The sequence below is a fragment of the Oryzias latipes genome, chromosome 22, assembly GCF_002234675.1.
Source record: "Oryzias latipes chromosome 22, ASM223467v1".
Lineage (NCBI taxonomy): Eukaryota > Metazoa > Chordata > Actinopteri > Beloniformes > Adrianichthyidae > Oryzias > Oryzias latipes.
The window spans coordinates 16,873,401-16,888,626 of NC_019880.2; the positions used below are offsets into that span (position 1 = coordinate 16,873,401).

The 15,226-nt window shown below is 39.7% G+C and overlaps 1 protein-coding gene across 2 annotated transcripts; it reads left to right on the forward strand.

Moving 5' to 3' along the window:
• The first annotated feature begins 1,605 nt into the window (after positions 1-1,605).
• srrm1 (serine and arginine repetitive matrix 1) lies at positions 1,606-15,036 on the forward strand. Of its 2 annotated transcripts, XM_023951873.1 has the most exons (18): positions 1,641-1,736; positions 2,554-2,643; positions 5,099-5,221; positions 5,468-5,591; positions 9,181-9,351; positions 9,488-9,582; positions 10,017-10,238; positions 10,325-10,510; positions 10,588-10,707; positions 10,995-11,197; positions 11,420-11,497; positions 12,552-12,638; positions 12,722-12,857; positions 12,950-13,036; positions 13,139-13,618; positions 13,701-13,893; positions 14,001-14,180; positions 14,285-15,036. In XM_023951873.1, the coding sequence occupies exons 5-18, from the start codon at positions 9,196-9,198 to the stop codon at positions 14,393-14,395; spliced, it is 2,334 nt and encodes a 777-aa protein (XP_023807641.1). In that variant the 5' UTR covers positions 1,641-1,736; positions 2,554-2,643; positions 5,099-5,221; positions 5,468-5,591; positions 9,181-9,195; the 3' UTR covers positions 14,396-15,036. The 2 variants fall into 2 exon arrangements, with proteins under 2 accessions (XP_023807640.1, XP_023807641.1); XM_023951872.1 differs by lacking the exon at positions 5,468-5,591 and having other exon boundaries at positions 1,606-1,736.
• Positions 15,037-15,226: the final 190 nt, after the last annotated feature.

A 15,226-nucleotide genomic window follows, 5' to 3' on the forward strand; every position in this document is an offset into this window, starting at 1 on the left:
TCGGATATGAATTTGGGAAGGCATTATTTGCAGATGACGGAGCCTTGTGGAGGAGGGGACGGAATATTCGTTATGTAAAGAGAAAGGTGCAAGACGCAGTTACGGAGGTGGAAAACTGATCCTATGATTGGGGCTTCAGATTTTCAGTGGCTAAAACAAAATGCATGTTTTTTACTGGAAAACGGCAAACTGTTATAGACTTAAAACTATATGGAAAAGTATTGGAGCAAGTGCACAGCTTTAGATATGGGAGAACCGCCATTGAATCTCAGATCTAAACAACTGCTGGTCACTTACTGGGTGAATATACATTTTACAGTGCAGTAGAAGAACACATAATTAGAAGTGCTCCCTGTTGGGAGAGTTGTAGGGGGAAAACAAAAGTGTTGCTTGGAAATTATCTATATGGAGAGAGTAACAAAGATTTATGATAGGACCCAGTTAAGACGTTTTTGTACCACTCCTTTCTGGGTTTTTCCAACCGTACAAGTTGATTTTTATCTCCATATGAAGATGGATGTTAGCAAAGGGAATTGGGATGAAATCACAGCAGACAGGTTGAATACGGTTCATGCTTCACTCATTCCCAGATGGATCTGAAGATTCAGTAACAAAGAGGACAGTTTTTTCTTTCTGTATCCCAAAATTAGGAAAGTATGTCGGAATTAAGCCATCAAAGGATCTTTGCGTTTTTGCTGTTGAAATGTTGGCAATATCATTTAGTTTACGCATGTTAGAGCAGAAAAGAATTGGTGATGGTGTAATGTCTTTGAAATCTTTTTCTTCCGACAGCAGGTCAGATCTAATGTATGAGATTTGAGATTGTGTCGAGACTGGAGAAATGGAATATCGGTATCAGAATTATGTGGGTACCAGCACATGGGGGTGGAATAAAAACTGATTTTCTGGCAAAGCGGGCATTGAAACAGGGTGTGTAGATAGAATTTCCATTGGGAAGAACAGAAGTTAGGACAATTATGAGGAGGTGTGTTATGGAAGACTGGCAGAAACAATGTGAAAGATAGAGGAAAGGACGACATATATTTAATATACAACAAAAGGTAGGGAAAGGTGCATCTTAAGTCAAACACTAGAGATCAAATCATTATATCATGATTGAGGATGGGACACACTGCTTTAAATAATACATTACATTTACTGGGGAAACATCCACACTGGTCTCTGTGATTGTGGGAAAGGGGAAGAATCAGTGGAGCACATTTTGTGTTACTGAGAATTGTATGGGGAAGAAAGAAAGCACGTGGAGGATGGAGTACGGTTGCCGGAGGCAGAGCGGCTGAGTTTGAGGAGGCTTTTGGAAGGGGAGCATAATTTCAATTGAGTTGTTATTGGATTTTTTAAGAGAACTAGACTGTTGAGGACAATGTGTTTTTTTTAATAGACTAGGACCTAGTCTAGGACCAAATCTATTAAGTGGTCTATTAAGTCTATTAGTGTATTAAGTATATTAGTGTACTAAGTCTATTATACTAGTCTATTAAGTCCGACTCACACTCCAACGCAGTAGTTGGCGGTAATGAGCCTTGGCGTTGGTGCCTCCCGCCATTTGAACCACAAGAAGAAGACTGTAAATTGAGTGCAGTACCCATCTTTTCCGGACGAGGCGCTATCTTCATCCGGCTCTCCCTTCAGATTTCACCGAAGCCTTGCAAGTCTTTTTCAACCGCTCCTGAAACGATTCATTTTCCCCGATAATGGACGCGGGATTTTTCCGCGTAAGTGGAGTAAACTTATTTCTGACAGTAGCAACCGTCTTGCTGAATTGTATATTGATCTGATATGTGCCTTAAATGCTACGCATTATTATAGGCAGAGAGGGACATTCGGCTAGATTTGGCACGCTTAGTCAGGGCTTCGTCTATCAACTGGTGCGAAAATAAGCATTGGTTCTCCTTTGAGGTTTTTATTCTAAACTAAGCCGTAGAAACAATTTGCAATGACACACTACATATCGACGCCTTTTTGATCTAATAATGTAATATTATTATGTTGGTGTATTTTAAAACCTGATATTCATCTGCTGTCAAGTTATCAGGAATTAGGCCAGACACAACTAGCAAGCCACAGCTAACTTGTTGGCCTTCTCCGAAGATGGCGCCTAACCGGTGCGTCCCGAAAGAGTCACGGTTGTCATTATATGAACTTTAGCCAACAGTCATTTGGCTTCTTACTGTTTTGTTAAACACATAACGATGTAATTCCGGAATTTTTCTATACCAGAGACGGTAAATGTGTCTCTTTGGTTAGCCACGAGGACTTCAGAGGACAGTTAGCTTAGCAAAAGCTAATTTATGCGTATCAACGATATGACCCAGATTCACGAGCTCAGATTACTACCACAGCGTCGAGCCCCCCTTTTCCACTGTTGTAAACGAATAATTTTGAACGAGGCAAATTTGTGTTTATTAGCCTAAAATGTTTGTTGACTAAACGGTGCTTTAAACGTTTTCTGGACAAGATTCCTACATGCATGGTGTATCATGTATTTTACATTTTGTCTTATTAAAACCTTGCTGGTTCATTATTCCAAAGGGTACAAGTGCGGAGCAAGACAACCGTTTCAGCAACAAGCAGAAGAAACTGCTGAAGCAGCTGAAATTTGCAGAATGTCTGGACAAGAAGGTATTTTTTTGTTATATCAGAATATGATGTGTTTTGATTGTACATTACATATCTTCAAAACTTCTAGTTTTGAAAGTTTGAAAATGGAACTTTTATTTTGGTTGTACTGATAAATCTCAGCTATTCCTGCTGTCTCAACTGGTCTCAAAGGTACATGTCTGCAATAATAATAAAATATATAAAATAACATTGAAATGTTAGAATTTAAAAAGGTTTTTAACTTGGTTAGGTTTTTAATTATTACAAACTTGTTTACTGTTTTAATAAAGTGTCCATGTCACAATAGATGGCCTTCTTGGTTCCACTTGTGATAACTCAGTTGGCTTAGTTTAGCCAATAAGAACCAACTATTGCAAACTTTGACACACCCATGATGAACAGAGTAGTTAACGTTAACTGCTGGTTCACTGGCTGCATGGGAACATTAAAATGTAAAAACAGCCTGCCTGGAGAAAAGTCATGTCTTGACTGGGAGGACATAGTTGGGGAGGGAAATGTTTGGAGCTTGCTCCACCTCTTTTTACTATGATCATGTAATAGCCTGTAAAATGGGCATTAAAGACCCACTCCAAGGAAAATTGTTTTTTAACACGTTCCTGTGGCATTTTTATCATGTTGGAGGACCCATAGAAAGAAAATTCATCTTCAAATGGCATTTCTGGTTCATCGGTTGTGCCGATGGTGTCTCTCCATGGAGATGTCACCATCGTGATGCCACGCCCCCGCCACGCTGCGAGTCGACACCATAAGCCGCGGTTACATGTGCAAAATATCTTGATCGGATCAATGGTCGGATTAGAATTCAACCGTGTACGTGGGCCCAGAAAAACATTTCTGATTACAACAAACGTTCACATGGTCACACTTTCATTTGGAATAAATCCTTCGCACATGCGCAGTAGTGTTTGAAATACCGGAAGAGGAAATGAGTTCCGCTGAGAGGCTACATACATAGATATCCGGCAGCTCGGTAATATACGAGATATCCTCCAAACGTGCTTTTATTAATGTTAGGGTTATTATGAAGCGCCTGTTTGCTCATCATTTTAATTTAAATCTGTGTGGTCAGTGCTTTTTTCTGTTGAAGAACGAAGCTGGAAAAAGCCAGGACTAAGAGAGGCTAACACGCGCTAACAACATTAGCCTTGTTTGATGAACATAAAATCCATGCGGGAAACGCTGCAATCTGCATCTTGGCTGCACGTAAATATGTGGGCATAACATCAGCCTTTACTTTGTCGGGACACGACTGGAAACCCAAATCCACGTGATTGTTTGAACGGTTTCTAAGGACTGAGCGACATTTCTGCTTTGAAAAGCTCACACACCGCCCCAAAGCCGCTATGTGAGCTGATGGTCCGAGCTCTGGACCGGACACACACTTTAGACCCGGTTCTCCTGATTCCGGTAGCTTGTTCACCTAGAACTGTGGGACAGATCGCAGTCCGAAGTCTCCCACACATAGCGCACACGTAACAAAGCATCCTCCCATCAAACACAAAGTCCGTCTCCTCAGAGACACGGTCGCTCGGTCCACTTGACTAATCAAGTGCAGGAGCGGACTACTTATTTTCTATTTTGTTTGTTAAAGTCACTTCCCTCAGTTTATACTGGATCATCGCGGATGAGTCATTAGTTGGGAAATAAAATAAATGAAGTAATAAAGTGAAATAATGAATAATAACTATATAATAATGAAAAATTAAAAATCCCCCGGCGATATCATCGTCCATCCCGATGGTTTACTGCAAACATCGTCAACGACCAATTTAAGGGACATCGATCAACCCTAATCAGGAGCAGAATAAAAGAATGCTGTTTGGAAAAGCTTGTAGGTGTGACAGAAGATCCAATGGCAGGATACAAGTTCTCTGCTGCGCTCCATTCTGATGTGTCCATTTGTGGACAACTAGAATCGTGTACGTCTCTTGTCTTCGTCGTCTGAGCTGGCATCTGGCTCAAAACTGTACGACTGGATAGCTCCAATATTGCTCGGCATTTTGGTTGCACAACTAATGTTAGGTTGGGGTTGTGAGGGGCTGTAAGCTCGCAGCAAAGCACGCAGATGGATGACGGGAAGATGTGAGGGTTACTCAGCACCAACAGTCCCGTCCACAACATGGAAGCACATTTCAATGAACTAATACTATGAATTATGTACTAGAAAACAATAAGACTATTATTTATTATTATTAATGCATTAATTCTGGCTATAAACAACACAATCATAATGAAAAGACCACTGGAAACATGTTTACATAAGATAAAAAGATGATCAAAGTAGGACTTTAAATTCTATTCTAAGTCTTAAAATCAATGTGTAGAAATATGGGTCCAAAAATAATGAGTATATATACATGTTTCAAGTTTAAATGTTTATGTTGTTCTTTCTTTAACATGGACTGTTTTGTCTTTAGTCACTGGTTTACTTGACGATTTGTTTGGTTTCCCTCAGGTGGACATGACCAAAGTGAACCTAGAAGTCATCAAACCTTGGATTACTCAGCGTGTGACAGAGATTCTGGGATTTGAAGACGATGTGGTCATTGAGTTCATTTTCAACCAACTCGAGGAGAAGGTAATGTTTGAAATTGTCTCTCCTTTGTTTTGGTTTGTTACAGCTTTGATTATTTTTAGGGCAATTTGTAGCCAGTAAGAAGGGATGCAAGCAAGTAAATCATCCTAATAATACTCCTGAAAGTAAATGGGTAAAGAGACAAATTGGTGTAAAAGTGATTTATGACATTGACATGTTTTGCTGTTATTTGACAAAGTGCCTTTATTCAGCAGTTTTCTAATGATGATGTGATTTATGATTTAAAAGGCCTGAACCAATATGGATGTTAAACCTTGCATCAGAAGTATAGCACCAACATCTAATTAGCTCTCTCCTGAGCCCAAAGTCACAGAGCCCAACTCTCCCTTCATGATGCAGTTTGTGGTTTGAGGTGAGTTTTGGTTACAGGGATCACCTATTTCATGTCTGTGAAAGGCACAGCTGAAGATTTGAACAGTTGTATTCTCTGTAGGACTTTGCAGTTCATAATTGCTGAGATCCCATTAAAAATAGCTGGAGACTCAAACAAAAATAGAAGGCGTAAAGTTTGAAGCCTGTTTTCAACATTATCAGTCTTTATCTTTAACTGTATCCAGTGATGAAAGTCTTCCGGGAATTCCCGGAAATCCGGGTTTTTGAGCAAACCGAACGTACTTTCCGGGAAATAAAGACCTGATCTCTACGGACAAATCGCTTTCCGGATTAAAAAATGGTCTGAAATCAGCTAATTTTAGCTTTATTTTCTATATTTATCCGCAGATCGCTTCCTCTATGGTCGTGGCCATCTCTCGTCTTCCCGGCCTAATTGACCAATGACGGGACGTTTTAGTTGCTTTCGGATGCGTCGATGGGTCTGATTGGCTCTGTCTGCACCACGTGGTCAGCGTGACTTGCTTCCCTAGAGACCAAAACTGGCGGACCCACGCTAAACTTTCACAAACACATCTGAAGAGTTTGCGATCAAATTTGTGTTAAAATAATGGCAGGCATCGTCATTATTGAGCGTGGTCACGACCTCAGTTGTGAGAAGACGATAAAAAACAAATTGAAGTGGTCTTGGCTGGAAAAAAAAGATTTTTAAGGTAGTGTAGGTCAAATACTTTTTTGTGTAAAATAATCTCAAAACCACATTTTGAAATAATTTCAATTTTAGTTTTGAGTTTCAGTTTTTATTTTGAATACATTTCTTTATCTAATTTATTTGTATTTCCTAATTACCATGATTTAGTTCAGTATAGTTAACATTAATTATAAGTATTTGATGGTTTGGACCCGCACTCCCTTAAAAAATAATGTTTACAATGTTTTGTTTAGTTTGTATGTTTGTTTTGATATTTCCCAGATTACTTAGTATTGGTGTTAAAGAATTGATGTATTATGTTATAGAATTAAAGTTTAAAGCAGATCCCATATTTTGATGTAATTATAGTTTGAGAAAACAGTGCAAGTGGATGTTGTACATCAGTCATTTCTAAAGCAGAAATAATGTATAAATAACTGAGGTATTTTCATAGAATATCATAGTTACTGGTGTTCTTTTTGCCATTTGGGGCTTTGATGTTACTATATTTTAGCAATTGTATGTTTTGCAGCTTTAAGGAAAAGCATAGATTGTAGGATTGTGTTACTTTGAGCAATTTTCCAAATTCTTTTTTGGGACCAGCAAGTCCTTAATGGAGAGTCAAACTAGGGGTTTGAATGACAAATCATGATGCTCCAATTAGTCTTAGTTTCTTGATAAAGAAGTGAATAACTAGCTGCCAGAATGCACCAGAATACATCTAAGACCACGTATTTTTCCAAAATTTCGCTCTGTGCCCGCCATATCGCTCAAAGAAAAGTTCAGGGATTTTTTCCTTACCTGACTTTCATCACTGTGTATCAGACTGAAAAGTATTGTTTCACCACCATCTTGACTAAAAGTTTTATGTTATCGACTCTCCAGTTTAATGTAATATTGCTCCAATCTCCAAAAAGATGTGCAGCGCAAATATAACGTATCAGTTTAGGCATGTTTCTATTTTATTAACAGATGTAACTTGTAAAGACAACCTTAAATGTCTTATGTAGATTTAAAAAAAAAAGGCGGGGGGGGGATGTACCTGTGAAGACTGCCTTAAGATCCTCAAAAAAAGTCTTTAATGTTGACATTCATCTTGTTTCCTGTAACTGTTAGCTCTCTAGATCAGTGTTTTTCAACCTTTTTTGAGCCACGGCACACTTTAACCCATCCAAAAAAACAAAAGCAGAAATTCATGGTCTGTATTGATCGACAGCCCCCCCCCAGCTAAAGACGAGCTCTAGCTGGTATTTTTGTTAGAACTGAGCGACTTTATCAGCAGAATTAAGAACAAGGAAGTGAAGACTTTAACCACTTCTGATTGGTCAGACTGATGACATGTGATTAAGCCTTCAAGAATGATTGGCAGAGACAGTTAAAGGGACGGGACTTTTCCTTACACAGTTATAGCTGCAGCTAAATCGCGGTACCGTGATTCTTATCAAAATGTCTTTAATAGAATTAAATAAACACAAAGAAAAAGTAATTTTAAGATCTTTTATATTCCTAACTACTCAGTGTTTTATCAGGGCCTGTTTGGATGAACAAAGAGTTTATTTCCTGGAGATGGAAAACATTTTTAGATCAGTTAATGAGGGCAATTTCTCCACGGCGCACTTGACCATCTCCCACGGCACACTAGTGTGCCGCGGCACACTGGTTGAAAAACACTGCTCTAGACCAACAAACATGAGTTATTTTGGTGCATGGCAGGTGAGCTACAAGATGCAATACTTTTCAGTTATTATGTTTCAACAATTTGCATTGATGTAAAAATACATTAAAAAAATCAAACTAAACATACGCAAGTTTAAAATTAGCCCAACTGCATGTGATTTTAAAGACAGACCTTTGTTTAAAGGCAAAAACAGCATTGTAATTTGCAATTTTTAACCAAATCGTAGTGCAAAAAAGTTTTTGTTCTCTAAGCAGCACATTCTGTGTGTTGACATTTCAATAATTATATTTAACTTTTGTTTAAAGGTAGACGTTCAGGATACATCTTAAGTAGGTCAAGTAGTAGTAATTGAATGTTTATGCCTGTTTTAATGCGAGTCTCTATGCAGTCTTTGTAAAGTTTTTCTTAGATATAATTCCGAAGTGGGTGGACTTGCCCAAAAAAATCCCAGAAATGTAAGTGTGTAGGTGGGAGGGTCGGGCTGTTAGAATTTAAAGGGGACTTTAGTGTTTTTTTTAAAGAATGAATACAGTAGTAGAACTAGTTTTCAATGTTCTCACTTTTTCATTTATTTGAAATAAAAATAATCTATTTTTTGTGTTGCTGTGTACTCATTATTGCTTGTTCGTCTCTTACAATTTAGAATGATATAACATTAAGCTCAAGGTGGTTGAGTCTCAAGCTGTAGGGAGGCGGAAGCAAGCCAAGGGAGCTCCGTGCCCACTGGTTCCACGGGACTCACTGAAGACACCGGAACTGTATTTGCAGTGTTGGGTTTTAATGCACTCTGTATTATGGTTAATTTGTCGAACCCCTAAAGTGTAGCCTGGGGGGGAGACTGGGAAATGGGTTGGATAGCGTTACTGGGAGTGGAAAGTAGCAAAGTAGCACTTACAAAATAAATTACACATTTTTGTATTTGAGTTTCTGTGCTACGTTAACATATTTAAAACTAAAAAAGATTGCATGGAGTTTATATAATTGTATGAATTTATCATTTTTAACTGATTTATTTGTATTGGTTAGTAGTAAATCCAGCTTTGGACTGAGATATTTGTAAAATGATAGTCACTGTTAAACATGTTTTGATATGATTACATTAATCCAGGTTTAGTCTAGTGAGGGATAGAAGGCAGGACTTCCCATTTGTGGGATCCTGCCTCCTTTTAATATTTTGTTTTCAGATATTTCAACAGCTGTATTTTTTTTCTCTTTTCCCCTTTTCATGTCTGTGTGTTGCAGCATCCAGACAGCAAGATGATGCAGATCAACCTGACAGGGTTCCTGAATGGAAAGAATGCCCGAGAGTTCATGAAAGACCTGTGGCCCCTGCTGTTGAGCGCCCAAGAAAACATCGCCGGCATCCCCTCTGCCTTCCTGGAGCAAAAGAAGGAGGAAATCAGACAGAGACAGGTGCGCTTCCTCATCACCCCTATGTCACATTATTGATCTACAGCAACGTATTTCAGGGTTAAGTTGTAGTCGGTGATTATTTAGCTGAATGCAATGCTTCCCAGCTGTATGATCAGTGCTTTTTGGTGTTTCTCAGATTGAACAGGAGAAGATTGCTTCATTGAGGAAGGTGGATGAAGATAAGAAGGAAAAGGAAAACCGGGAGAGAGCTCAATCAAGGAGTCCAAGACGGTTAGAATTATCATCATTGTTTATGTTGACTGGTTTAAACTTCTGTGAATTTTTTGGGACCTTGTCTGACAAGTCTTTAACAGATGCATTTTAGAACTATATTTATAAATTTACTTCCCTTTAAATAAGTTTTTATGACATTGTATTCCCTGATGCATGTGTTCACAACCATGTGTTTTGATTAGAATTTACTTAACCCCTTGATTCTTGAATGTATTTCCAGCTTTTAAAAAAATGTTTTTGCTTTCAATTAAATGCTAAATTTAGCTAATTTTGGACCCAAAGATTTGATGATTCATGATTTGATGTACATTTGCTTTAATTGTGAAGCTATATCTTATGTTTCTTTGGATTGTCTCACAAAACCATACACTGTTCTGGCCTAAGTCTTACTTTAATACACTGAAACACTTTCTTTTTTTTTTTTTGTTCAGGCGGAAGACAAGATCTCCATCACCACGTCGAAGGTCACCAGTGAAAAGAGAAAGGAAACGCAGTCCATCACGGTCCCCCAGGCGTAAGCCTAGTCCAGTCGGCGGCAGCTCCCCCCCCCCTCTTATGCAGCTGCCCACTAAACCTTCAGAGCAGTCTTTGGAGCCAGATTCATCAGGAAAAGCCGCACAACAACAAGTCGTTCAAGAAGCTTCTTCTGCAGGGTTGGTGGTGTTTTGTTTTTGACAGATTGATTTGATTCATATCTAAAATGGTGGAGAATTAACACTTGAACATTTTTTTATTGCAGAGATACAGCTGTAGAGGCCGCTAAAGCGAGCTCAGCAACGGAGGTTAAAGAAACATCTCCGGAGAAACCTCATAAAAAAGCGGACAGACCACGGTCACGTGAAAGGGAGAGGGATCCGAGGAGAGAAAGGCCTCACCACCGCTCCCGGTCTCACTCCCATTCCCGTAGGCGCCGCTCCCGTTCAAGGTAACGTGGGACATCATTTGTTGAATTAGTGTGAAAAAATTAGGCTGCAAAAGGCTTATTTCTCTTTTCTTTTTCAGATCTTACTCTCCACGTAGAAGACAAAGTCCTAGAAGGAGGATGTCCCCTCGTCGAAGGAGTCCCCCTAGACGGGGCCCCGCTGGCCCCAGACATCGACACAGGCGTTCCCCTGTGCGAAGGTCGGATAGCAGAGATGCTCACCTATGATTTTGTTATACTGTTACAAAACCTTTCATCCAGAGTTTGAGTCTGAACTTCAGTTAATGCTCCCAGAAATATCTCACTAAAGAAACGCATATATTTTGACTTAATCAAAAAGGGAATAAATGCATAAATTTAACTTTTATCGTGTTAATGTGACACAAAATCTATATACCGTAGGTTTCTGTGGGTTTTTTTGTTGTTCCAAATTGCCTTAAAAGTTGTATTAAAATAAACATTAAAAAAAATTACCTTTGGTCTGTAGGAGGCGCTCTCGTTCTGCTTCGTCCTCTGGCAGCAGCTCCTCTGGTTTACGTTCTCCTAAAAAACCCCTGAAAAGAACGTCGACCACCCCACCCCGGAAACAGCGTCCCCCCACATCCTTGAGCCCCGTAGGAAAGGACAAACGCTCGCCTTCTCCACGAATGAGAAGGGGCCAGGGCTCTGCTTCCCCGCCGAGATCCTCAGGTAGGATGTATACTCAAGTCCAATGAGAGAACAAATGTATCGTCTTATCTTGCCTTAAAGCAACACCTGCCCCCCCCCCCCCCCCCCCCCCCCCCCCCCCCCCCAAGAAAAAGTTTTTTTACAGTCCATATTTCTTTGTGACGAAAATATTTAACACATAAATATTCTACAAGCTCGAAATCTAGACAGACTATTTTAAACTTACAGAACTCTCATTTTCAGGTTTCAAGCAAAAACCAGAAGGAAGAGAATCTCCGTCTGAAAATGTTAAGATTGGACCTTCTGACGGCTCCGAGTCAGGTCAGAGCTGAGGCTGTTAAAGAAATGTTCTTGTTTCACACCTTTGGATCAAAAATGACAATGCTACACTTTGGAACCATATTAGATAAAATACACAATTATCATGAAGCATAAATGTAGATTGGAATTCTTTACTAGTGGAGTTTACAGATTAACTGAGTTGAACTTTGTTTACCTGGAAAAACATTTAGGAATAATAAAATAGTTTTTATACACTCCAACAACCAAAACTATGTGGTTGTTACTTTTTCAGCTCAACACCGACTCTGTAATCTTACAAAGGCACTTCTAATAAAGTTCCATACAAAGTGCCTGTTTTTATAATTATATAATACAGTTTTTATAAATGTTCTATGAATTAATTTGGTTCCATTTATCCACCACATCTTAAAGTCCGTTCAGTGGAGAAATAGTCTGACTTTAAACCGGTCACATGTAGGTGACACAAGGAACAGCTTGTTAGGATTTAGCATCACAGCATCAGTGTGTAACGACACCGCTGTTTCCACATCAACACTTTGTATTAAACTTTCTGTTGCTGCTGTAAATCAAGCAAGTTTATCCTCCAGTTTTTTTTCTGGATCCTGTAAAACATCCTCACATATTCTGCTGCTTCATCAGCTTAAACTGAAGGTAACACGGAGGCAACTAGCAGAAGTTAGGGCGTGTTTTTGCTTGCTAATGTTTTCATATCTGACTGACTTTACTTCCATCAATGAAAGTCCGAGACAGCAGAGAGCTGAGAAGATAAATTCTTGATTTTCTTTTATCTTCTTCCCAAAAATAAATTGTCTAAAACAAATTCAAATTAATTGATTACATCAGTAAATTGCCCAGCCCTAATTTAAAGCTCAAAACATAAAAACAAACAAATAAAATGTTAAAACAATAAAAAGTCAAACATTATAAAAAGTGCCTTAATAATACAACACAAATAGCAAAACAGTAAAACGCATCAGCAGAGCTTAGTCTCATGCTGTCAAAAGCGGTGCAAATACCTTGTATTGTCCTTTTTGAGTTTCCATACTGATGAAAACGTTCATTTGCGTTTCAGATGAGGAAAAGAATGATAAAGGGGGAGCAGCAGACTCCGTGCAGCAGCGGCGTCAGTATCGAAGACAGAATCAACAATCTTCCTCAGGTTCCCCTTTTTTTTTTATATTATCCACCCTGTAAATACATTTTAAACTAATTAAATACAAATGCTGTCTTGTGCTTTTTCAGATAGTGGAACGTCCTCCTCAGAGGATGAGGGGCCTAATAAGTCAGCAGCAGGGCCAGGTGCCAGAAATGGTGAAGTGAAGAAAAGGCTTAGCCGCAGCCCTTCACCCCGTAGACGCTTCAAGGAGGCCTCACCAAGGTCACACACCTGGCTGTGTTTGCATATTTTTGACGCTTTCTGTCATGAAGTGTTGAGTGTTTTTCTCATCTTCATTATTTTTACTTGTATAGAAGACGACGTTCTCCCTCTCCTGGGCGCAGACGCCGCACCCCTTCACCCCCTCGACGCCGCAGATCTCCCTCTCCCCCTAGACGCAGGTATAAGAAACTTCTACTAACTTATTTTTAGTTATAATTTTGGTGCTTGTTGTAAATGTAAAAAGAAAAATTGTATTAAATCTCTGATTGTGGCTTTCTTAGGTCTCCCTCTCCTCCACCCAGACGTAGGTCTTTGTCCTCTAGGCGATACTCGCCTCCTATCCAGCGTCGGTACAGCCCTTCACCTTTGCCTCCTCAAAAAAGAAAGATGTCCAATTCGCCGATGAAACGCATGTCGCCAGGTCCAAAGCGGCGTCCCTCCAGGTCCCCAAAGCGCAGAAGCTCCCCTGTTTCTAGGAGGCGCTCACCTCCCTCCTCTTCATCTCCGCCTAGACACAGGAGGAGTCCCGTGATGCCTGTGAGGTCCAACAGGGATACGCGATCTCCCGTTGCAGCAGGCAGGCGCTTTTCTCGATCACCGGTTAACCGCAGTCATCCTCTAAGGAGGTCCACCAGCCCCCACAGACGCTTTGAAGGCTCTAGTGCATCTCCATCTACTCAGAGGAGACAACAGTCCCCATCCCATAGTAGTAAGCTCATTCGCAGGGTATCTCGCACTCCTGAGCGCCGTAACACCCAGAGGTAAGGAAACAGATGTGCTTCATCTCAATGATTTCCTTGTTTATCTTGAGATTTTCTCCTGATGCCAGCTGTATTTTCACAGATCCTCTCTAAGCCCTAAACCCGTGAGGCGGGTGTCTTCTCGGTCCAGATCAGTTTCTCCTCAACCACCAGCACAGAAACGTCTGGCCCCCGCGTCTGTTTCTCCATCGCCTTCTCGCTCTGCCAGTCACTCTCCTCCGCCACCTCCAGCTAAAAAAGCCAGCAGTCGTTCTGCTAGTCAGTCTCCAAGCAAGGTTAGACCCCACCGACAAATGCGATGAGAAATCTGTACCGTCTATTCACATTTACTATCTGTGGTCATGTCTGGTTTCTTTAAGCCAAATGCTTTTTTTTATTGCAGATCTCTGATGGTGATGGCAGCGGAAAGAAAAAGAAGAAGAAGAAGGAAAAGAAGCACAAAAAAGACAAGAAGCATAAGAAACACAAAAAGCACAAGAAGGAAAAAAGCTCGGTCACTGTGACTGAAGAAAGCCAAGAAAACCCCAGACCAGAGGAGGACGATTCAAAAGATTCAAGAAAGGTAAAAGCAAACGCAGTATTTTCTGTAAAGTAGTGGCTGTAAAATGTGTGTTGATTGCCCTTGTGGTTAACTCGATGCTTAATGGGTATATTTACTCTGTTCAGGAGTCTGAGAGCGAGGTGGACGACGGTTTGGACGACTTGGAGAAGCACCTCCGGGAAAAGGCGCTGCGCTCCATGAGGAAGGCCCAAACATCTCCATCACAGATGTCTTGAAAGCAACACGCTTCTGGAGTTTTCAATCACTTTTGACAATTTTGTTTGTTTTGTTCTTTGTTTCCATTTTTCATCAAAGTGGTTCGGCTTTAGAATGTACAAATTGTTTATCTTTAGTCTTGTTTCCTTTTTACTGGTTTGATACATTCTGGAGTGTTGGAGATTTGAATTCATCAGTGTATTATCTAAACTGTCTAAGCTTACTTTCTAATGGTTAAACAACAAAAAAAAGTTAACTTTCAGTTGAGCGGGTTGATACCTTCATCTGTGTACAGTAGAGGAATAATTGCATGTGCAGTGATCGTCTTTGTGCATGGACCACCAACCTTATAAGTGTAGAGGGAAAGCCACCATACAGTAATCCACTGTTGCTCCTTTTATTTTTTTTATTTTTATTTTTTTGTGATAAAAACAGTGACATGATACAACAAGGTCTTTGGCATCACTGAACTTGCTTTCTGACTTTGAACTTACTTTGTTTCAAAAATTAAAACCATTTAAATTGAGAGATGTTTTAAGTTTTTCTAAATTAATAGGTATGCATTTTTGTTTGATGTACTGAGCTAATCAGTGTGGGGCTTCTTTAGTATTTGTATTATCTTTAGCTCTTGTCATACTTTAAGAATTAAAACTTTTCTTTTATAAACGTTTTATTTGGTTTACACATTTTCCCGCTGAACTTTTCAAGACGTATGTCAACTAACTTTACTACAAAGCTAAATGCAAATAATGGAAGAATTTAAAGAAAATCTGCCAGCTTTGAAATTGGGTTCCTTTCCAGTTTTCCAGAACTCCTTCAGGGGTACCGCCCACATTTCTATGAGTTTCCTC

Coding starts and splice junctions, on each gene's coding strand:
- srrm1 (XM_023951872.1), top strand. CDS start 1,716: ATGGACGCGGGATTTTTCCGC. Junction 1,737..2,553: donor TGGACGCGGGATTTTTCCGC/GTAAGTGGAGTA, acceptor ATTATTCCAAAG/GGTACAAGTGCGGAGCAAGA. Junction 12,858..12,949: donor TTCAAGGAGGCCTCACCAAG/GTCACACACCTG, acceptor TTACTTGTATAG/AAGACGACGTTCTCCCTCTC.